The sequence below is a fragment of the Xiphophorus couchianus genome, chromosome 5 (genome assembly GCF_001444195.1).
Source record: "Xiphophorus couchianus chromosome 5, X_couchianus-1.0, whole genome shotgun sequence".
NCBI classification, from domain to species: Eukaryota; Metazoa; Chordata; class Actinopteri; order Cyprinodontiformes; family Poeciliidae; genus Xiphophorus; species Xiphophorus couchianus.
The window spans coordinates 33,330,554-33,355,159 of NC_040232.1; the positions used below are offsets into that span (position 1 = coordinate 33,330,554).

Here is a 24,606-nt window from a genome sequence, read left to right on the forward strand (position 1 = left end):
GTGATGGGCAGAAACGGTGTGGAGGTGGGGAATTGCTCATATTCATGACTGGAATGGAAAACGTAGACATCAAACCAGTTTGGCATAACATAGATATACAAGTCTCATGCTGACTTTAAATATGTCTGTTCTAATTCAAGCCGCCTCCTTGTAAACATCGGTGACCGGAATGACAAGTACGGCTGGCGGAGCTGAGTATTCGCCCTTTAAAGCACACATGGAAGTCACTGAGCTACAGACGCACCGAATTTAACCGATTACAACTTCTGACAAATATCTCTAAGCAGCACACAAACCATTAAGCAGACGTGGAAACCAGTCGAGCATGAGCCACACTTCAAACCAGAAAGTCTGATCCAGCAATACGACACACAGCAACTTTTTTGTAGACGCGCTATTCAAATTCTGGATGAGCTCTTGGGAGCCTGTTAGCTCAATCGAGCATTAAGTTGGCTGATCTTGATTTCCTGTGCTGACTGGCTGGCTGCCAGAACCTAACAACCACATCAGCACTGCAATGTTAACCAGATACTACTGGGTCAATCAAAGCTTGAAAGATACTCTTAGTGTGCCACTTTGGATGAAGTTTGCATCCATTTAGAACTAGACATACTTAGATTTTTAACAAACTTTGTTGTTCCAAATCAGTGTTTAGATGGAGTCAGCAAAATCCCCCCAAAAGAAAGATAAAACAATAAAAATATAAATGAAGTGGAGAGAAATTGGAAAACGACAAGAGCAACAAAAAATTGGGAAAAATGTATATATAGTAGCAGCTGATTTTTCAATTATTCTTTATAATATAGTCACAAATAATACCCAACTTTATTTAGTCACAAAGTCATTTGTAAGCTTATTCTGAAATCACCTTGTCTTTAACTTCTTATATTGAATATTAGCTACTTAAATTAACTAAATCATCACAGGCACATGAAAATAAAATATATACTCACTGAATCAGATTCTCTGTGTTGATAAAGTACAATAATAGGTGATTAATGTCCCATTTAGTTCTTATTTTTTCAGCAAAGTCCTACTTACATGGTTTACCTGACAGCTGGCCAATTACAGGCAGAGATAATTATTTAAATTAAGCAATTATTACAGTACATTAAGCGCCATCTCCAAATAGGAGAGTAATTATTTATTAATCTAAAGGTGACTAACAAGAAAAATGCTTCAAGCCCACTGATTTCCAGTTGTAAGCAGAAAAGTATTTCCTCTCATATGCTTGAGTCAACAGCAACTATCGCAAATGAACAAAGATGGAAATGGCCAAACGGGAAGAGATGCTGTCTATGATATTTGCAGATTTTTTGTTACAGTTTACTCTGTGATTTGTTACCGATTGAAAGTCTGTTGCTATTTATCATGCAAAAGAAAGTCACATCACTCCATCCTGACACAACAAAATTTATTGATGGTTCTTTTGCTCAACCTCTTCAAAATCGACGCCATGAACGTCGGTCGGTCGTCTCACTGTGACATGATAGAAAACTGCTACCGTACAAAACCTCTCTTTACACAAAAGGCAGTGACTGCAGAAAGTAACCCAGCTAAAGGGACGGATTGTTTTGGTAAAGTGACGTTGTGTGGCGTATCAGCGTTATCCTGGCATGTCATTCTCATTTGGGATTCAAGATAATGGCTATTTGGAACAGGGTCTAAAGAAGAACAGATTTTATCAGAAACCTCGAAGATTTCCAAGCACTTTGAACAAGTTTATATCTAACCCTCACTGGTCAAAGGACCAATTTAACACTTTGTGTAATTTTCATCTTTCCCGGTGCTAATTTTGTGACACCCAGAGTGAATTCAGAGACATTTCATGTTGCTTAGGGTGGAAAATGGTTCATCTCTAGTGATTTTAAGAAAATGCCAGAAGAAAATTTCCAGACAGCTCCCACTAAAGGTAATGGAAATTTGCAGAAATATGTTTCAGCAAAGCAAATTAATGTTTTTTGTTTGTTTGTTTGTTTTGGTGGTAATTGTTTTTCCAATTCTGTTTCATCGATTGAATTCAGTCATGTCAAATTAATATTCTGTCGTCTACAAATGAGAAAATTTGTAAAAAGCAAAAACAAAAAACTACCCAAACTAAATTGAAATGAATTATTGTGAGGTAAGTGGTAACTCAGTGCTAAAATTGTGGGTAATTCCTAAGAATTTTCTTTTTCACTGCATATCAGATTTAACAAAAAAGACTAAATAAAGGGGTAGTTAAATTATTTTTCAGTTTTGTTTCGTCTTTTTAGTAATCAGAACCTTAGGCATGAATAAATAAATCAACTCCATATATTAACACGTGCCTGTGCTTTTTAATTAATACCAGTTAGCATTAGCACAGTATCCTAAAAACTGCTTTAAGGGACTACATATGTTTTTTTTTCCTTTTGAAAAGGGGCTAAAGAATGGAAAAATTTTGCCCACCCACAATCCCACGGACAACGAAACGCCCCTTTTGTGAAAACCCTTATTAGCTTAACCTCAAACACCAAACTAGCCATGCATGTCTTACATAACGACAACAATGGTGGGGTAAATATTTGTGCTGCATCTGTTCATTAACCAACTTCAAGATTAATACTCCTTGTGGTTTGGTGCTTGCTATTCTTGCTTTCTTATTATGTTTAGCTCTAACCTATGAACATGTCCCAGACTACATGTTTGGCGCCACCTACAGGTCTGGGGGAGTAAGGATAGCAATTTGGGCTGCCCTCAGTGATTCTGTGTTGATGAAAACATTTCTGGAAATGGAGGTTTTTGAAACTACAACCCATTTTAGAAAAAAAAACGTTCCAATTTTGACAGTGCAACAATTCAAAGTTTTGAATAAGGAAAAAAGCAATGTTTATCAAAATTCACTCTGACATTTCAGTTTTCAGCGCCATGCTCTAGCTCCATACAAAAAAAAAAAAAAAAAACAGTTTTAAATCTAAAAAATTAAGCATCAAAATTTGCTAAACCAGAAAACTGACAATGCAGCTTTTTCTGTGTAAATTTGCTGTATTTGTACGTTTTTAATTTAAATAGGATGGCTAGATAATTTGGCACCATCTTCTTAGCCAAAACACAGATTTATTCACGTGCATGGCGATTGCCAAATGTATCCCGCAACTGATAAGCCAGATGTGCTTGCACATCTCTCTTTGCGCTATATATATTTTTTGTACCATCAAATTCATAAAAATCTTCCACAATCTACCTAGAAAATAGCATGTTGCTTTTGTTTCCTAGCTGTCTGTATTGGGTAACAAAATAAAGAGTGCAGCTAACCTGATGAATAAATCACCAATAGCGTACCGAGTTGTGTGGAGCTTCAGAGCCACACATGGAAACAACTGGATTTGTCTTGTTGGAAAACCGTCTTTACAATATAAACAATAATTATCACATTCTCTAAAGTAGCTAGGAAATGTCTTTGGGGGAGAGATTTGCTCTTGAATAGATTCTGCTCTAAATAGCCATTATTAGCTTAAATCTCCACAATCAACTGCACGCAAGACATTGGTTTCCTTTAAACACTGGGAAAAAAATGCCAAAAATATCTTCTCATTTGTTAACGTCCCTAAAAGTATGACCTTATTTTATTTTTGTTGTTTTTACACAAACCAATTGTAACAGTCTGTCTGGCTTAAGTAAGGAACTCGTTTGTTCCACGCATCGTCCCTGAGCGCATTGAGAGCAAATTACACAGGCAGGCCTCCGTAAACAACATTTACGCCAGAAGCCTGCGCAGCGTGTTGGAATGTACGTCACTACTGCGAGCATTTTCATTCACATTTATTTTACACAAATTCATAGTTTCATTTAGTTATGCTGCGTTCGGAGCCACTAAACATACAAGCACATACTCCCACACACTTACAACGCACACACATGACTTCTGCTCAAGCGCCATAAAAGATTAATGAGATACGGTGAAAGCGTTTAAGTCGTAGAGCTAAGAAAACAAGTTAGCACCGTCTGTGTTTTTGAAACTACAACCTAAATTTGAAACTCTGCTAAATTTCAGCATAAGACGTCTTTGATAGAGGTCACATAATATGAGCAAACCAAATACTGGAGACAAAAACAATATTACATCAAAACAGTGAAAGCGGTTAATTTTCAAAACAGTATTTCACAAGAAAAACACAAAAAATATTTTGATGCTTTGAACTGAAATCAAAACCAGAATTAAGCCTGTAAAAGTTGCTCTTTTTTCCCATGAATCAATCGCCGTCAGAGAACATTCTCTGAGCTTCGTCTTTCCAAGTAGTTAAAATATTTTAACATGACTTTCATGAAACAATGCTACATCTGCCTGCGGCCACTATTTAAAGGGGCGGTATTAAGTAAAATCAAAATGTTTTTGAGCTTTTTATCATGTTATAATGTTAGTATGTTAAATACCAGGATTACTCTCTTGATTTATTTTTTTCATGCACATTTGAGAAATCCTTTAATCTCCCGTGGCAACCATTCAGCTGTTCAAAACGCCTGGATAGACCCAGCCTCCTCCTCGGAGCTGCGGTTTCTCAGCTTCTGCCTCACAGAGCAGACCTGCCCCTTCAGACTAGCCAGTAGCAATTAGCTGTCCTCATTATAGGAGTCATTTGTCTGTGAAATGGTGGTTAAAAACGTTCTAAAGGGGTTAAAAGAGGAGCAACATTGTAATGACTTCCTGAAGGTGGAGTTTCAGAAAAAGCTGAAGTTTTTAAAGAGACAGACGCCCAATTTCAAGGTGTTAAACTAGTAATTAGTAAGAAAGTTAAATTTCTTTAAAGTCATGTTTCATGTTTCCAGGCTCTATGTGCCTGGAAAATGCATAATACTGCCCCTTTAAATATGATGCTAGAGAAGCTCATGTAGTTTTGTAAACTTAATTCTGTTCTTGGGATGCAAACTGTCCCACTTCTTTTACGTAGTCATATAATAAAATCATACTCTCACACACTTTGTGATGTGTCGCATGACAAACTGTTGTTTCTCATCAGCGGCGCAACATTTGATAAAGCGCACCGCTCAACCCAGTAACGAGATCCAGGCCTCATACGGGGGTCGTCCTCCGGTTCGCCCCGTTTTTCACATCCTTCTGGAAACAGTTGTGCACTTGTAAAAACCCGGTATTCCTCTCGGGACTGTACAGCCCTGTGGGCCCACTTCCGCCCTTCAGAGGGTCCCTGCTCAGAGTGTACATGGATATATCCCCCATGGGCAGACCCATCCCCAGCCCCACGCCTCCAGACCCGCCGCCCATCTTCATTCCCACGGGGGAAGCTTCGCGGGACGGGTCGGTCGATCTGGAACTGGAGCGCGAACGCCTCCGTCTGTAGCGGTAGCTCGGTATGCGGGAGTACGGCGAAGAGGACGAGGTGGCTCTGATGAAGTCCCGCTTGCCCCGGAATCGCGTCTCCTTGCTTTTCTCGATGTAGATGTTGACGGCGAGTACGCCCACCGACTCCGCCACGATGAAGGAGAGGGCGCCGAAGTAAAAGGACCAGCCGTAGTTGTATTGGTTCTTCTTGTCCTCGTCTTTCTTGTCGCTGGGGTCCCCGGCGTTGCTGGAGATGTAAACAATGATGCCGATGATGTTGCTGAGGCCTGTAGAGAGGCACAGATGGTCGTTGATAAAAGCTAAAAAGAGAAACTCTGCCTTCAGACACGATGTATAAATTCTCTTGCTTTCTGTTGTGACAACAGCATGTGGGCGTAAAGAAGACCGGCCCTTTCCGTGTTCTCTGTGATATTTACAAGAATCACCAAAAAATAAATAAATCTCTTTTTTGTTCAGAGTATATTTGGGTGGAATACATTTAACATCATAAACCTTGTGTGTGTATGTGATGCCAGCTGTCAGACTTGTCCTACCTGCAGCCACAAACAGGATGCCTGCGCTGAGCAAGACGTTGTTCTTCCTGGTGTATAAACGTCCAACTCCGACACACAGGCCACCCAGCATCAGGAGGACTGTGCTGAGAATCGGAAAGAGGCTCGATGCGCGAACTATACCTGCACCAAAATGACAGAGTAAAGCAATATGTAATATTAATGGCCAATGTTAGTGTGCTTAATGAGGGCACACACAGTGGATGGTAGAAGTGTTAAACCCATAACTAACCTGCCTGCAACCTTTTACGGTTTTGTCTTCTTGTAAGACAATGGGTTGTTCTCAAAAATGAGGCCAATCCTGCTGTAACAACCGGACTTTGAGTGTCAAATACACTTTGAATTAAAATCAACAGGTGTTTCAACACATTAGTGTTTTATAGTAGTTTGTTTTCTGATGGGTTGTACAGGACAAACATCATATTAATGGTGTAAAAATGAAAACCTGGCATTTTACAATGATTCACTCCATGTTAGCTGATACCACACCTATCCAACTGTATGACCATGTCTGCTTTGTTCCCAGCACACAATATAAATTTTTGCTTTGCTTGCCATGGCTTCGTGGCTTGAAGGTGGTGAACTGCTGCCAGACAGGGTGTGGGAAATGTGGGGGAGGCTACCACATGCTGACTGGCTGATTCATGCAGCACTGAATGCTAAATGGTAAATGGTCTGTGCTTGTATAACACTTCTTCAAGTCCGTAGGACCCCAGAGAGCTTCACACTACATTCAGCCATTCACCCATTCATGCACACATTCACACGCTGATGACTGACACTCTGAGAAGCATTCTGCCCTGCAGACTACAGTAACTTCCACATGTTATTGTTTTCACTAAGTCTCTTTTACTTCACCTAAAAATGTAGTAACGGCATAGTGCAAATAATTCTTGTTTTCATAGTTCACAGAAAGTTATTCGGCGTACGTTTAAATTTGGTGTTCTCTTTAAATTGTTGTGGACACCATGATGAGATCCAGAGAACCGTCCGAGGCTTTAAGAAAGAAGACTGTAGCAGCTTATGAGTCGGGTAAGGGATTTAAAGTATGCAGAATGTAACTTTTATGAATAATTTTTTTTGACACTGTCAAGAAGTCATGACAATATGGCACAAGACAGATAATCTATGCAAAAAAAAAACAACGAGCTGATATGTCTTCTTCCAGTGCTTTCAGTGCTAACTAGAAACAACCAATCAGAACCAGGAGGCGGGTCTTAGCGCTGTCAATCATTCCAATGTGTGCGCCACTCCTTCCACCTTGCTCTCTGCTACGATACAGCTCCAAGGAAAGTGTGTTAAAAGGAACGCACTGCTCTAGAAGAAACAGGATCAAATTTGCCAAGAAATACCAGGACTTTGGAATAATGTTCTTTATGGAGACGAGTCTTGAATTGAATTAGACTGAACAGATGATATACAGGGTGGGCCATAAGTTGCCATACATAGGAGAATGTAAAATGTATATTTCTTTTATATTTCAGATACCCAAGAAGATACATTTGACAAAAGAGCAAAGAATTGAAAATATACTAATGGCTGGATTGGGAAGCGCTCGCGTGGTTGCACAAAACTTTAACAGAAAACATGGAACGAGCATCACACACGACACTGTGGCAAAACTTATTTGCAAGTTTCAGAAAACTGGAAATGTTGCAGATCAACCACGAAGTGGTGCAAGATGTGCAGCGATTACACAGAGTCCCACAAAAATTAAAATGCTTCTCCAATATAAAATGCTTATTTTTTCTATGTATGGAAACTTATGGCCCACTCTGTATGTTTTCTTCCATAACATGGCTAATTGGACTTATATTATGAGTAAGTGCTTTCCACCATGGGATCAATCATGTATAAGAGGGTGGTGGACAAAAATGTGAGGCCATCTGTGAAAAGAATCCCAAACAAAACAAAACCAGTTTAAGCTGGAGTGGGACCAGACCCTGCAACGTGTCAATGACCCAAAACACACCAGCAAAGAAACCAAAGAAAAGTAAGAAATTGAAAGTTTAGGGCTAAACTAAAACCGAGATCATTATTCTTTTGGGATACCAAATAAAAACAGGGTCAGTATTACTAATACTAAGGCTGGAGTCCCTGGAAACTGTGGTGGAGAGGAGGACACTGAAGAAGGTTCTGTCTATTATGGACAATAAACAGCAGCCTCTCCACCACATAGTGGACAGACAGCGGAGCACCTTCTCACATAGGCAGCTCCAGCTCCGCTGTCGTAGGGACAGATACAGGAAATCCTTCCTGCCACATGCCATCTTACTGTACAATAAAAGCTAAATCACTGTTCTGCACTAATCAGTCCGATTTTGCACAACTGCATTATGGCACACTTGCTGTACATATATTTACATATACATATCTACATTTTTTGAATCTTTGCAAGGACTGCTCTTAAGTTGCTTTTTATATTAACAGCATTTTATATTTTTACAATTTATAGCATTTTATATTTTATTTTAATTTTTTATTTTATCTACAACTACTACTCAGTGGTAGTTGTTATTGTGTCTTGTCTCTATGCTGTAACTGCAAAGTAATTTCCCTGCTGGGATGAATAAAGTACTTCTATTCTATTCTATTCTATTCTATTCTATACTAATATCAATACCAATACCGATATTTTTTTATTATTTAGGTTTGATATATCGTCAAAATTCTAACCTTCAGGTGTTTTTGTGGTTTTTCCTATCAATTATTTCCTTAAAACATGGGACAGAATTTGAACAAAGTTAAAAGTTGCCTACAAAATACTTGAATAGCATATTAACACAATAAACAGAAACGATAGAAAAACAAAAATAAATATGTGTTCATTATTTCCTAAAATAAAGTGGAAAAAATGATCATTTAAGAGCTTATCAAAACAAAAAACTACATTCCAAAAATAAGTTGAGATTTCAAGAGGGAATTAAAGTATTGTTCTTACCACACTAGTATCGATTTAATACCGATACAGACTTGGAATCGATATTGTCAATATTTTGGATCGATCCGCCCACCTCTACTCCAAAGTGGATGAAACTAGCAACTATGGACAAATCCTAGTTTTTTTTTCCTCAGGTAGAAATCTAATTTATTATCATATATTTTTTAATGAGGAACCCAAAGTTTACTTTGATAGTTTAATGTGCTTGTTGCTCAAAACGCGTTTGGTGTGAACGCACCGTAAGATCACATGTCAATTTGTGAACCTTTTCTAATAAAGAACTAAGTAACTTAATGGGATGCCCTATTCATGAACGTATGAAACTAAACCCATCTTTTTTCATGAAATTAGATTTTGGCATTCATACGCACGTAAGTCAGCTTTGTTTTACACGATCCCCGTTGCTCATCACACAACGCTTCATTTTCTAGCAGAGCTGCATCTCGTCATGACATCAGGCTTTTATTGGGGGGGATAGAGATGTCATGACACATTAAGCACTCTTGTGATAACTCCATCATCACAGAGGAGCAAAAAAAAAGATGGTGGATTAAAAGCTGGAGTGTTTGAAGATGAAGCGGTTGCACTGACTTACGTAAGATGTACTCTGAGCTGTCTGTATCGTAGTCGTTATCCTCCGGAAAGTGATTGATCCAAAAGCAGCTTCCCCTGTTGATACCTGCGAAGAAGCCAAAAGCAAAGGTAAGACTGGAAAGTAGGAACCGGTGGACACTGAGATATTCTTCCAGCCACGTTGGAAACCCCAGAACAAGATCGAAAACACTTAAAATCTCCGCTCTCCCAAAGCGCTTTCCACTCAAAAGATCCAGTCTCTTCCCTGAGAAACATTTCTCCATACTTTTAAGAGAATAAAACATTGGCAGATTATAAATATTAAACGGTTAGACTTTGAATTAAGACTCTGACTCCAGTGTTTCTGCCATTCTGACACGTGAGTCTTTATTTTACGGTTAGCTGCCAGCACTCTTACAACAATATACCGAAGCCCCGGAGGCACAAGTTTCACATGTAGGGGATCATTAACATGTACCAAAGCCTGAAATATGGCAAGAAGAGGACCAGACTGGCTGGAATGCAAATCATACTCTGGAAGAAAACAGCAGCACGTTAGCTTTCGGATAGCTCTGCATACCATTTCAAAGTTTCAAGAGACTCCTTCAGTTCAGGAGTTTCAGGATAATAAATTAACTGTTCAGCTTTAGTTCAGAAAGTAATGGCTAAAGATTTTTAGTCTTCGCAAATCTTCAAATTCCAAACCAGTTGCGCAATTTGATCGGACATAAAAACATGTATAATTAGGAAAACCTTCAGACAACTGCAGCATGCACCAACACAATTTATTTATTTTCCTGTTGGTAATAAACCAAAACACCTTTCAGTGGAGTAATGATCTACTGTAAGGAAAAGTGTTTGACTCTTATCCAGAGGCGTAGGAACTGGGGGGGGCGGGAAGGACATGCCCCCCACCTCAAATATTGGAGGGAGGCGCATTTGTCCCCCCTAATAATTTCACCGCAGTTGCAAAAAATATTTGATTTTGAAATGTTCTGCTTTTATTTTGAAGGCGCAGCACAGAGCATCTTCCCTCCTCTGAACGGCTCAGCGTGTTTAAATTTGTGTTTTTCAACCTTCTGAGAGCCATGGCTCTTGTTTGACTGGAAAGTGAAAAATGAAGTTATTGAATGAAGAGCTGGAAAGTGAGACTGAGTTATCAGAGAGGAGCTGAGGTGTCTGTTAGATGTGAAAAGCATAATTTTAAATTATATTTGTAGGGCAAACTGTTGCACTGACGTAGAGTTATTCAAGAAGAACAAAGCTTATTTTTTTAGATTTTATCTTTGTTGGTCAAACTACTGTACCGAGTTTAAAACTGCTGAGTCCCATTTTATTGGCTATTTTTTACTTAAAAAAGAGGCAGAATCAGTTCAATAGCCAGTCAACTTTTATCAATACGTTGTTATTAGTCAAATGTATTTTGACCAATAAAATATATCAGAATCTGGTGGCTAGCTTGTATTTATCTTGCTAATTGTGAGGCAAATGATAAAGTGAGGGTTCATCCTGGCAGTCATCTTGCTTGATGAAAGACTGAAGCCATTTTGTTCAAAATAAAATGGAAGAAGAAGTTTTTTGGGGGCAGTTTGTCACCTTGAGATGACAAACACACATATAGAGGCCTGTCACAGTAATCGATAAATCAATTAATCACATGATACTGATCTTTCAGATTGTGTTCTTGCATTATTATTTTGCCATTACCATTGCATTACTTAAAAATGGTCCCAAAACAGCAATATTATTGTTTATCGCAATAACTTCTGGAACAATTTATCGTCCATCAAAATTTGCTATTGTGACAGGCCTACACACATATGATATATAGTGTAGTTAATTTATTACCAGGGATGGCATAGTTACTTTGAAAAAGTAACTTGATTACTCAATGAAAAATTCATTCATCAGCTAGAAAGTGTGCATCTCTCTTTTCCCTCCATCGTTTGCGTTTGTCGCTGGTGTTGCACATGAAACGTAACTCGTCAAGGAAAAAGAAGAAAGCAACAATATGTGCTTACTAAAACAAATTACAAATATAGTAACACAGTAACTTGGATAAGTAACTTTAATCTGATTATTGGATTGTAGTAGTAACGTGTTAGATTACGCATTACGAGGGGTCAGATTAGAGTTACGCGTTGATGACACCATTGTTTGACATTTCTGCTCAAGCTATTTACGGATCTGTCAGGTTTACGATATGTGTCCCCCCCAATACAAACTTGTTCCTACGCCCTTCCTCTTATCAATAACATTTAACAACCGGAGGTCACTTAGGGTAATTCAGGTTGTATAAGGCTCAAAACCAAAATAAGTCCTAGTCGAGTTTCATACAAAGTTATCAGACTTTAGCTGTTTTATGACCATTTATCTCTATAACTACAGTGACCACTTGTACCTGTGTTTCCATTGAACATAAAATTGCGCAAACTGGAATTACGAAAATAAATTTGCTTAATGGAAACACAAATTTTGGAAAGTTTATTTTGCGCTAGGATGAGGTGATTTTTTTGACTGCATCGAAATGAGTAAAAACTTCAATGGAAACACTTATTTCTTCTCATCACAGGAGTCACGTGATCAACCTGGAGTAGCAACGTTGATCAACATGGAGTCTTTTCCATGTTGCTACTCAGGGAAAAGACGAAGAGCTGGTAGGAGGATGGTTGGGCTTTTAATGGCGTGTTGAGTGAAGAAGCTTATTCATGTGGGATTTTAACTGCGTTTCTTACCCAACGGAAGCACAGAAATTGCGAAATTGTGTTTTTTTTTACATTAGTGGAATATCAAAAAGGTTTTGCGAGCATTTGGTGATGGAAACACAGCTAATGATAAACGTGGGCAATATATTCTGCGCGTACACTTACTGTGTCCAGCTTTCGGTATTTGGAGTTGCTCAAGTAGATTTTGAAACTCATGGCTTATTTATGCGTGCAATATATGTTAGGCTCTGAATCTAACAAATCTGGGATTTCCCTTCACGGTTCACGGTTGAAAGAAACACTAGGTGACCCACTTTAGTTTAAAATCAAAAGGTACAGAGATTCTTAAGCACACAAGGTATTCTCTTTGTTAGCTTTAACTGCAATATGTGACTCAGGTTCAGCAAATGGCTGATCTTAAATGAGGCAGATCAATATTGGAGAGAAATCCTGATGAGGGCTTCTTCATTAAAAACATGACCCAATATAAGAAACTACCCATCAGGTTCATTTAGGAGTGTAACAAACAAAATATCTTTACAAAATAGTTGGCTAGTCCTTCACTATTACCCTATTTTTTGTGGGAAATAACTTCTCTTTTGTTTTCAGCAGACTCTGAAGCTCCAGTGTGGCTCTGCCTTATTTAATTTATCGTTATGGAAGGGCTATGAGCTCAGTTGGTGTTAAAAACTCGAAATCAGCGAGAGCACCGAATGATTAGCTGCATTCACTTGACTGTTTAATGTCTGCCTGATTACCTCTCTGTATGCTGTGACTGCGTCGCGTTTTGCCGTCTCACAGGCAGCTTTGACTGTTGACACGCTTTGGTACGTGATAAAAAATTGCAATCACCCAATTGCTGACAGACATATAATGACCTGACGAGATGAGTAATTAAGTTGAGTAGTTAAGTTGTGTTATTTAGCCCCTCTGCTGCTTATGTTTTGCATGTGATTCTCCTCGGTGAAGTTAGCATTTTTGTGGCTGACGTCTGAGACAGCAGGGAAAGGAAATTAAAGAAATTCGGGGATTAAGTGATGAAACAGGCTCAGACTGTTTGCTCCCCTATCTCAAGCTCTGTCTTTCAGTTTCTTTCAACAGTCATCTTGTCTTTTTCACAGCACTCTCTTCCTCTCTCTCTCTTCACCATTGCGGCTCAAACGCACACTTCCCTGACACGTTTCAGATTGCTTTCCTCTCTAAATTTCCTCCAGCCTCCTTTTTAAAATGTATGCCTCAAACACGCACCTTGAATTAGCACCGAAGCTCGATCAATGTTTCATTAAAATGCTGGCTGAGTACGTTCTGAATTTAAATTGCGTTCCCTTAAAACTTCTAAGTTGGGGTTTCTGAGTTTCTGTTAGAAAAAAAAATAAATATCCCAAGTGGCATTTTTAAATCATCATCAGGGTTTGCTGTGCTTCCGTAGTTAGAATCAGCATCACGTTCATCTCAGCCACCTTCCAGTTTGAAAACCAGTGACTTACAGTATAAACACAGCTTTACAACATTATGTATGTGACTCAAACAATGAGATTAAAAAGTGTAAATAAGCAGCACATCACCACAGCTTCAGACATTTTTAAATGTGAGGATTTTGTCGGATTTTTAGATTGAGTGTTGAGATTCAGGAAGTTGATTTCTCCAGGTGGAATTGCGACTTTCACTGGATTTTTCCAAGTTAGAACTGGTAAAAAAAAATATGAACAAAAATGTTCTGTCCTGGTCACAAATTCAATTTCGCAGTGTTATTTCCAGAAAGTGTTAATATCTGCAGTGATAAGCTGTTTATTGGGACCTCAGTTAGTTTGTGTCTAACTAAATGAATGTCAGACGATGCAATGTGCAACGTCTGATATCAAAGTCTAGTTTCACTCCAGGTATTTAAAGATATACATTGCCTGTTTTTCTAATAGTAGTTAGCTTGGTCACAGAAGACAACCTTTGTTTTACTCTGCATGCTCTGGTTAACGATTAATTGATTGCTAAATTAGTAAGACGATTATTTCAGTTATCGATTCATCACAATTAATTGTTCCAGTCCCGATATGCCGACACACAGGGTGTTATTGAAGAAATAAACTGTCACTTTAGTAACACAGTAATACAATAACATTGTATTATCCAAAAGTTGCATCCTCTGTAGAGTAAAAGATGGCCGTTAGGACTCGAGATGTGCGCAGAAGGCCAATGAGGAAATAATCGGGGGTATCGCAGCAGAACCGAGGACTGTGCTGCTCACACAGTGAGCTCACTGGGGGAGATGTCTCCCCGGGGCCCATTTGTCTGAGAGATTGGAGCCCATCTTTTATTACTCAGTGTAACTTCACCATAGCAACCTCCAGCCCCCACCTCCAACCTCTACACAAGCCAGAATCACATTTCTATTGCCGCTCCTCAGAGGACGCCTTTGACATCTTCCTGATGCGTTCAGGAGCCTGACTAACACACACACAACCTGTGACACCCAAGATTCAGCCACAGTGGAGAATATGGAGATCTGTTAATCATCTGGATTTGACCGTGTGATGTCAGACTTAGTGATAGGTGCACTACTTGAGTCAGAGATCTTTCTTTAGCCTTTTCACTCGAGCGCTTAGCTGCATCAAACCTCCGACTTGCTCTACAAGGCGTGGTGTTTGTATGATTTCTCCAATAAAAGTCAGACAGCGTCCCCTTCAGCTTAACCAATTATTTATGCTGCTCATTTTACCCAATATAGCTGGTAAGACTTTAAATCGAGTAAAGGCAGGGAAATCCACTAAGACACAAACAAAGAAACACCACCGAAAAGCGACTGGAGAAAGTGAAATAGTGTTTTAATCTCCTTACGTTGGCAACACGGTTGCCTGCTTTAACATACCGAACCACAGACAAAACAGTAATTGGAGTAGTTTTGTCTGTACAGATGTGTTTTTGTATCAAATGTGCTTGTGTGAAAGACAAGAAAAAACGTCTTAAGAGATTTTTTGATTTTTTTTCAGCGCCCCTCTTCAGCCTTAAGAGCTGGCTGGGAAGAGATGTTTAGGAACACTCTGCAATCCATTTCAAGTCTCTTGCAGCTTCTTACAAAGTGCAAGGAGAGGAGGGATGGTGTCTTTTGCTTAACTTTACATGAAATCCATAAATAGCATTGCAATTCTTTTTTTTTTTTTCCGCTTTCCACATCAAATTCCAGAATGACTCATAATAGTACAGACATTGAGCCTGGAGTATGACTATGACTATAATGACTGTATTCATGAGCGTATGATTAAACGTCTTGGAAAGTGTTGCCTCTTCGCGTCGACTGCAGCAGCCACAACACTGTCAACTCTCAATGAGTGACAGATGCTAAACGGATGAAATGCAAACCTCTGATGTGAAAATTGAAAAACAAAGAATACGTCATATTTACAGAAATTGTTTCCTTAAACTGCTTGCAGCTGCAGAAGTAATCAAACCCTTTTTAAAAGCCTAATCTGGAGGTTTCAAAACAAAAATCTCTCTGATGGTTTCCGGTCGGGTATTTCAACAACACCAAAGACATTCGTCTTAACAATTATGAATCTGAGTTCTTGTGAGGTTATCTGGTAATTGCTTTGCTGGTAAGTCTTATTTGTAAGACTTATTTTTGTGATTATGAAGCACATCAAAGTTCAAAAAAGGGGTTCCTCAGGGCACAATTGTCACGCCACTTTAATTTTGTATCTATGCTTCCACCTAACTTCCTCACTGAGCATTTCGTATAAAAATAAAAAATCCCTGAACGGGGCAACACATTGGTCAAATGCAGATGCTATCGTCCTCAACGCAGTGGTCCCCGGTTCGATTCCCAGCCTCTAACCGTTTGCTGCATATCTGCCCCTTCTCTCTCTGCCCTTCTTCATCTGCTGTTGAAAAATGACCACAAGTGCCAAAAAAAAAAAACCATTTAAAAAAAAAGGTCTGAACAATGTTGTTTAAAAGTCAACAGAACAACAAGAGCAACAACAAAATAAGAGGTTTACAAATGCAAACCCGATTTATGTATAATTACACATTTACATAATCCATTTTTGGATTATGTAAATGTAAATTAACCAGAGTCAATCCAAGTGAAATACACTCGCAGTCCAATTAAATCCAGGTATAATCCAATATGGTCAGAGTGAGGCAGTACAGTCAGTCAGACTTAATTACAGACTCCATGCTAAAAATTAGCTTCAGGAAATGATTTAGCTCATATCTTATTAACAAGGCAGTAATATTGATCTTCTCTGACAAACTACTTAGGCATGAGCGTGAAGGTGTAATTAATATAAAGCCTCACCCCTTAGCTACTAGCTACTACGATTATTATTATTTTTTAAATTGCATATTCTATTTAAAATCATAGGGCATTAATGCTTTGTTTTTCATATTGAATTTGTAAAATGACAACTACTGTATGGTGTATTTAGTTTATTTCGTGTAATTCTGCAGGCAGATGCGTGGCCAAGAACTCTGAGGCTGAGAGGCGTGTTGCCTGCTGAAACAGCTCAGACGACCGTTTAACTTAGAATTAGACGGAACAGATCTGCCCTTATGAAAAACTCTGATGTAACTCTGCCCTTATGATGTCTCTGCTGGGTCCTACGCATAAAAAAAGAACGAGGACAAGAACAAATCAGTGGGGCAGCTTCAGCTCACCCCAAAAGCTGCTGCCAGGGTCCTGACCAACACCAGCAGCATGGATCTCGTTATACCGGCCCTCAAATCAGCGCACAGTATTCTCAGAACCAGAAATTATCAACGGGAGACAATATTCAGGAAAAATTCATCTCCCAGTTCTTTTTTATCAAGTCTTGGCTGCTTCATGTCTTTAAATTAGCATTTTATTTTTATTTAAAGTGATTTTTGTTGTTCCTTTTTTAAAAATGTATCACTTTATTCATTATGGGGGTTTTCCCCCTATCTAATACGTTGTTAAAAACTGGTGCCTTGCCTTAAAATATTTGGCTTTATATATGGCTGAAAAAACAAATCAAAAATCACAGGGAAAATTCCAGAACCGAGACAAAAGGACAACAGAAATGACAAGAATCAACCAATCATGGTTCCAGTGACTTGGCTTCAGTCCAATTAGACGGTCAGTAGAATGTGCAAACGTCAAAATAAAATAATAAATAAAAAAATATTGATCTATTGTCCAAACACAAGACGCCCAGCCCCAGAACTCCTCAGGGATCAGAGGCAAGCTGCAGAACTAAACTACAAACATCTGCTGAACAAATGGGCTGTGCTTTTTTTATGGTTAAGAAAAATAAAAGATGACTGATCACTAAAATGATGATTTCCACCCCACAGCATATTTATTGACGGAATTTAGTTAGGCTTTTAAACATCTTCCTAGTTCTGTTTTTCTTCTTCTTCTTTTTAGAACAGTCAACTTTTCACGTTTAACTTCAATTCTGATATTTACTTCAAAGAATGAGATACAATGTGCGCCAGAAGAGAAAGAAAGGAAAAAGGAAGAAAAGATAGAGAGATATAAAAGTCTCAAACCTTAGCGCTCTTATATATATATATATATATATATATATATATATATATATATATATATATATATATATATATATATATATTTATTTATTTTTTTTACCTTCGATACAGCAGATCCTCCACAGTCCGGAGTGCGTCAGGTCCCCTTTCACTTTCTTGGTTTGCATCTGGGTGTCGTCAGCGGTGACATTGGTGGCGTTGCAGATGTACGCCCGGGAGTAGAGCCAGTAGTCGGTGCCGATGGCGATGGTCATCAGGCTGAAAGCGGCGAAGGCCCCCGCGATGGCCAACAGAGTCTGAACCCCTCGGTCACACCATGCCATGGCGTCTCATGCTGTGAGCATCCTCCACCACCAGCGGTTTACGCACGCAACGCGAGGCGCGTTGATGCCCAGTGGAGAAATCGCTGGCTGCTGCCAAAAACCAAGAGTCGATCCTTTCTCGGTTAGTTCTTCCTTTTCCTGTTGTTTTTTCCCTCCTCCTTAAACTTCAATCAGAGTTCTGTACGAGAGACGCGCGGAGCTCAGATCTGCACAGCTTCTTTTTTATTATTATTATTATTATTATTATTATTATTATTATTCCGCTGAGGGCGACGATTAGAAAAGCCACAGGTGGAAATAATAATAATGAAGAAAGAAATCTTTTGACGAGCCTGTAAAGTTTTTTTGTCGATAGATTAACAGTTTTTTTAAAAAAAGGAAAGGAAGAAAGAAATAAAGAAGAAGAAGAAAAAAAAACAAATGTGCACTAACCAGCCGCAGAGACGCTTCTCTTCACAGTTTACTGTTTGGCATTAAGGCGCACAATGGATGGCGCATCCAGGCCACACCTTCCAGCGCTTTAAGCCAAAAACCGAGAGCGGAAACGAGTGAGAAGGAAACATAACCAGAGCAAAAAGAGATGTTGCTACGAACGGTGGTGACTTGAGGGGGATTTTATGACGACAAAAGAAAAGAAAAACGCACAGGGAAAGACATTTAAGTCAACTGACCGCTAATCCCTACTTCAAAATGTCTACATTAGTGCAGGCGGAGAGGAAAATCTGATTTGCGTTCGACTTTTAAGCAGCGAGTTTAAAGTAAAAAAAAAAGAAAGACATCTGTTCGGGAAAAGAGCATCCATCAAAATTACTTTGAAGTTGAAGGTGGTGTGTAACGTAATAGCTCATAAATAATAATAATAAAAAGAGATAATGCTTTCGGCATTGAAGATGTTCATTTTATTTCCGAGTGGTTTTGTACAAGAGTCTTTCTGTTAAAGGGGCAGTGTTACGTGTTTCCCAAGCCCATGGTGCCATTTCATAGCATAATCAAACTTTTATCTTATCAAAATGCTGTATATCAAATACGACTTCAAAGAAGTGTCACTTCCTGATGTAACGCCTTGAAAATGGGGCTCTGTCTCTTTAAAAACCTCAACGTCATATAAAAGAAAGACATACAAAAGATGAATAAGAGGCTCCAAAAAAAACAAAACAAAAAAACAATATCGTTTTCACCGAGCCACAAATAAACGACGACGCCAGTGACTCCACAGTCTGACTGAACTCAGTGCAGGTTTGTTAACATGGCACTTATGCTACTGCATGACACAGATAATAAACACAGAAGATTCCAGAGCACAGCAGGGCGCAGCGACCAGTTGTAGCCTCATCCCGCCATTGAACGCCACATGAAGTTTCTACATGCTGCTTCTTCTGTGTCGCCGCCACAGATATACAGTAGAGCAGCAAAGACTTTAAAAAGGATGTTTGAAGCTCCAAATGTTCATATTAGCACGTCATACGGTACCTTTACGTTTTGCTCTTCTTGGCATTATACTTGATGTCAAAGTCATAATTGTTGGGATCTGGAGCTGTTCATCCACCAGAGGGCGCTGGAGGCTTTGTTCCATCTGAGGGCGTCTCCTGACCCAAGCACCTGAAACCGTTCTGCCATCAGGAGCTGTATAACTGGAGGAGGCTGCTGACACTTCCCTGCCAGATTGTTAGCCAGTTATGCTGATTGTCCTGTGACGTGCTGGAAAATAGATCCTGCCCAGGACCCTTCCGGACCTACAGATCAGCAGCCTTGCTTCAGGCAGAACAGCTCAGACTTACCTGTCCGTCCTCCGACGCCGCCGCAGCCCTCAGTCCTCCGCGCCTCTAACAGACTCCGGACTCTCCAGGTTTTTCCCCCCCCAGTCCTTTCTCCTCCCGATCGGAGCTGACCTGCGATCCAGTCCCAAACGCTCCCGGATTGTTTACCTGTTTTTTGTTCCCCCCCCCTTGTTGTAATAAATCTCTTAAATCATCTCGGCCTCTGGTGTTGTTCTGCATGTGGGTTAGGAAATTAGACCTCAACATGACAATAATCATATTTGGAGCATATCCTTAATAGTTGTTGAAGGACAGCACTGTGTGAACATGGGCAAAATCATACTCAAATAAAATTAGCTCCACTTCAACATATTTTTCACTCAAGTGAGCCTCCCAAGAAATAACTCTAGCAAGAGTAAAAAAGTATTTGGTAAAAAACAAACAAAAGAAAGTCTACTACTTATAACTGATCAAAACATCAACCATTTAATATTTACAAATTACATCATCAGGCAGAGCAAAATAAGATAAAAGTTGAAATTTTAAGGACCAAAAGGTCAATAATTTAAAAATAAAAATCAGGCAAAATATTTGTTTTCCAAATCAGTTTCTTTCAATTTAAAACACATGAAACTTTAGTGAAAACTGCAGGTTGTGTGTCTTACACAGGTGAATTTTGTTCTTCATTCTCAACTCAATAGGTAGAGAATCCAGAAATGTTACTCAAGTATCAGCAGCGACACTTCAGAATAAGAATACTCAAGTAAAAGGAAAAAGTGGAGCGTTACAAAAAAAATACTACTCAAAGTATTTTTTTCAAAAAAGGCAAATGTAATGGAGAATATGCAACTATAGTTACTACCCAGACTCTGCTTACCAAATTATTTGTGTACATCAGGCATGTAGTTGGTGATTTTGAGGTCACCAACTACATACAGTATGTATTAATGGAAAGTTGAGGGGAAGAAAAACCTGTAGTAGACATTGGATAACTGCAGTAGATAAGAGTCACATTTTGGGTTCAGTCAAGCAGAGTGTGCTGAGCTGTTCACCTTTATTTATTGATTATGGGGTTAATCAATGCAGTGGACTGGGTGAATGTGGGGCAATCACTGTGTGTGTTTGAATTTTTTTTATGACAGCAAATATGAGCCTACAAGGCATCCATGTGACAGGAAAAGCAAAATGACTCTGGCTGCTTTGTTTAAAAAGCACAAACTTGAACAAATGACCAAATCCACGAACCTAGAACTCCTGACCCCCCAAAAAGGCCAAGCCGATATCCTGACGAGAAGTCCAATAACGTTTTACAGAAAAACACCACAAATCAAAGAAATCCAGAAGCTAATCACCGAACTGCACAGAAGCTCGCTGCCACAAACAGCAGCTCATGTTGCCAATTAAAAACAACATGAATCTGAGTTATCTAAGGCCAGAGCCGTGGGTTGTGTTCAGCGCTTCCTGTCCTGCTGGGGGCGCAGCCCTCCTTCCACCTGACTGATCCTCTTCATCTTAGCCCGTTGTCGGCGGTTGGTTTCCGAGCATGTTGTCCTTGGGTTGCTCTCGCACATCTGAGAAATGCATGAAAGAGCCGCTGTGAATCGACGTGAGCTTTTTTGAAAGCCATCTTTACCAAAGCGGATGTGGTAGTGAGGAGGGGGCTGCTGGGGTAACACAGATAATGAATTTAATTATGATTGTCGTTTTTGTTCAGAGATTCTGTTTGGTTTATTCCCGTCTCTCTTTCCCCCTCCCGCCGCCATGTTTAGCTTGAGAAGTCACTGGTGCCGTTTTGCGATTTTATTCGACTAATTGATGTCTTCCCTCTTGTCAGCTTCCGTCTTTCTGATGCTGTTTTCCTCGTTTGGCTTTATGTCAAACACAAACGTTTTCGGTGACCTCTTCTTCTTTTTTTCTTATTTATTTGCTAATTTGGCTCTTATAGCATCATTAGCGAGCTCTAATTGCGATGTCTTTTCTTTGAGTTCTCAGGGGTTGCCACAGTCTAGCCGATCCAGTGAAAGAAAGTATAATTTGCCTGTTAGTGCATCACTCATTCGTGTGCCGACATATCAAACCCTTTTGAGCCAGAAACTAAAGGCTTCATCAGCCGCTGCGGGTTCTTTTCTCTAAAGTGATTTGGGCAAATTCAGACCAATTTCTGACAGAATTTTAGGATGAAGACAAAAGCTTTTTGGGTTCAGAGTTCCTTTGAAAGAACGCCGCTGAGAGAGAGAAAGAAGGCAAGCTAATTAGCCGAGAAAGTTGCAAATTGGTCTGGAGTGAAAGTTTGTTGGAAATGAGACGAGAATGAAATGCAACCACGTAAAAGAGAACTCACCCGCTGAGCTTTATAGGGGGGTGGGGGGGAGGAAAGATCCCTTGTCTTAGGATAATAAAATTAGGGTTTAAATGGAAGTTTAAAAAAACACAAAACAAAAAAAAAGATCTGTAATGCCATAAATGCATAACTACATTATCTGTTTGTTTCATTTAAAGGTTAGAAATGAGCTACAAGAGATTCTCTATGCTATTCGAGACACCTGGAAATGGGAAAGTCTCCAATCTGCTTCGGTTGTTGACAAAATAAGTTGAATTTTAAATGATTTCACGTTTATCATTTTAGTTCAGATTAAAACAAATTGAGAAATGTAACGTTTTTCCATCATGTGAAAGGAGAATCTCGCAATTTCATATAATTTCGAGCAACTGCTCTGCTGCTTCTACAAAACAACAACAACAAATGATTCAGCTAGTGGATTACACTCACATCCTAACACCTGTTAGTGTGAGAGCTGCTACAAAAGGAAAAGCATGTTAAACGGAACTTTTCTTAAATATTCAGCTGCGTCCAAACACAGTTAAAAGTAATTTTAAGTGGCTCTTAATGCCTAAAATAATTTAGCGCATGCTCAGGGACCTTGGACTAAAGTGAAGATGTTTGTCCTTGATTTTTGATTTCCGGTGCCGACTGAAATCTGACTGTTTTGATTAAGCCGGTGGAAGAGTGAAGATTTTGATCTGCTTTGCACGAGGGTGAAGCTTCCAGTCGTCGGCCACAATGCCGTCACCAGGCCAAAAGATTTCACGTGCGGTCTCTCTTCCTCTGTCCTCAGAGAAATCTTGGTCCAAGTTTGCGTCAAAGATCTTGATGAAAATCTTAAGCGAGATGAAAAATCTACAGCAGAATGAGCAGAAAATACCCAGTCGGCCGCAAAGTCCTAGTCAAAGTCTAGTCTACGCTCTAAGTGCAGACAGTGTCTGGAGCAGAACAGAGAAATAAAACCATGTGAGATGAAGCTACAAAAAAAAAAAAAAAAATAAATTAAAAAAAGCAAACACATCTTCAGCCCCCAGGCTGTCAGAGCCTTGCTGGCAAGCTGTAGTTTACAGCAGCATTTCTTCCTTCTTTCTTTTCTCTCACTGTCTTCTTCTCTTACAGAATATTGAAGACACAGAAACCTGTAGCTTATTTTGGAGGTCGTAATTAAGCAGAGGATTTATACGTCTCTGTTTTTCTGGCTAATAAAGTTACCAGCTCAAAGAGCCCAACGCAGGTGTGTTGGAACTGTTACGGTTCAGAAATATTCCCAGTCTTGGTCCTTTATATTCATTAGCTTAAAGCAAGTTTTTCTTTCTTTGTTTTTCTCAGAGTGGTTGCTTCTTGCATCTGGTAGCCTTTGCACCTTACAACAAAGACGAGGAATAAAAATAAAATAAAAAACTTACCTTGCTTTATTCAACAGCTGGTTTGCATGTCACAAAGCTGCACACACAGACGTGATCGTCTCCCTGTTATGCTGCTCGGTGACCGCACGGTGGCGTCAGAGGCCTGCTGTGTGAACCATCTGCTTCCTGACGATTCAGAATCCCTGCATGGTTGGATCGTTGGCGGGGAGCAATTAGTGAAGTGGAGGGACTGAGGCGGAGGCCATATTGGAGACCTGATGATTAACGATTCATTGTACTGTAAGTCTCTGCGGCGTTTAAAAGACGCGTTTTTCTCATAGATAGATAGATAGATAGATAGATAGATAGATAGATAGATAGATAGATAGATAGATAGATAGATAGATAGATAGATAGATGGATGGATGAGATTTGTTAAACCTGCCACTTGTCATTTGGTTTTAATGAATAGTAAAAAAAAGAATGAGGACATGAAAATTGACCTTGAAAAATAAAAAGACAATGTCTCGCAACTTTCCTCTTCAGTTTTGAAGTTGCAGGTATCCTGGTTGGTAATAATTCACCGATCTGATAATATCTGGTCATAAGGGCAGATCTATTCAGTTTAATTCTATGCTTTGTGCTCTGAGTGATGTCACGCTTTATTATTTATTTTATGTTTTATTTAAAACTCCTAATTGCACTTTCTGAACTATTTCACAGAAGGTTTGTTTCTATTCGTTTTGACGTGTTTGACTAAAGTCGTCATCCTGTGGTTTCAGTTTCTTTATGGTTTATTGGTGCCGTTTCTGCACGTTTGACCAGGCTTGTGAAGCTGCTGTCCAGTTTCACTGTGCTGGATCGAGTTTGTAACTCAGCACATTTACATCTGTGTTTAATAAAAGAAACGTTCAAGTCAATTCAGAACTGTTTCTGTATCGGTACCGGCCGACGCTAAACCTAAAGATATCGGTTTTTTTGTAGGTGAAAAAAAGTGAATCAGTGAATCCCTGGAAATTAAACATGTTTTTTTTTGTGTCTATGGCAAATATTCCAATCTAATCTAAATAACATCATGATAACATAACAAGAGATGAAACATGTAATACATGAAACATTTCCAAATTGATTAAAAATGTCATTATCTTTATTATATCAAAGTGATTCGAATTTGAAGCACATTTTCTGATGGAGCCTACAGATTCAGCCGTATTTTATTATTAGTATTATTATTATTATTATTATTATTAGTATTATTATTTCAA

The 24,606-nt window shown here is 39.1% G+C and overlaps 1 protein-coding gene across 1 annotated transcript; it reads right to left on the reverse strand.

Annotated features, from left to right (window-relative positions):
• Positions 1-1,400: 1,400 nt before the first annotated feature.
• LOC114145641 (voltage-dependent calcium channel gamma-4 subunit) lies at positions 1,401-18,658 on the reverse strand. Its single transcript, XM_028019299.1, has 4 exons — positions 17,693-18,658; positions 9,408-9,491; positions 5,854-5,994; positions 1,401-5,586 (listed from the first exon to the last, which is right to left on the reverse strand). Exons 1-4 carry the CDS (start codon positions 17,913-17,915, stop codon positions 5,033-5,035), a joined length of 1,002 nt encoding a protein of 333 aa, XP_027875100.1. The 5' UTR covers positions 17,916-18,658; the 3' UTR covers positions 1,401-5,032.
• Between the last annotated feature and the right edge of the window lie 5,948 nt (positions 18,659-24,606).

What these genes read in the sequence shown, in the direction of transcription:
- LOC114145641 (XM_028019299.1), bottom strand. Translation starts at nt 17,915, where the DNA reads ATGGCATGGTGTGACCGAGGGGTTCAGACTCTGTTGGCCATCGCGGGG. An exon ending in GAGGATCTGCTGTATCGAAG is followed by an intron (nt 9,492 to 17,692) that starts GTAAAAAAAATA and finishes GCTTCTTCGCAG; the next exon opens with GTATCAACAGGGGAAGCTGC. An exon ending in CAGCTCAGAGTACATCTTAC is followed by an intron (nt 5,995 to 9,407) that starts GTAAGTCAGTGC and finishes ATTTTGGTGCAG; the next exon opens with GTATAGTTCGCGCATCGAGC.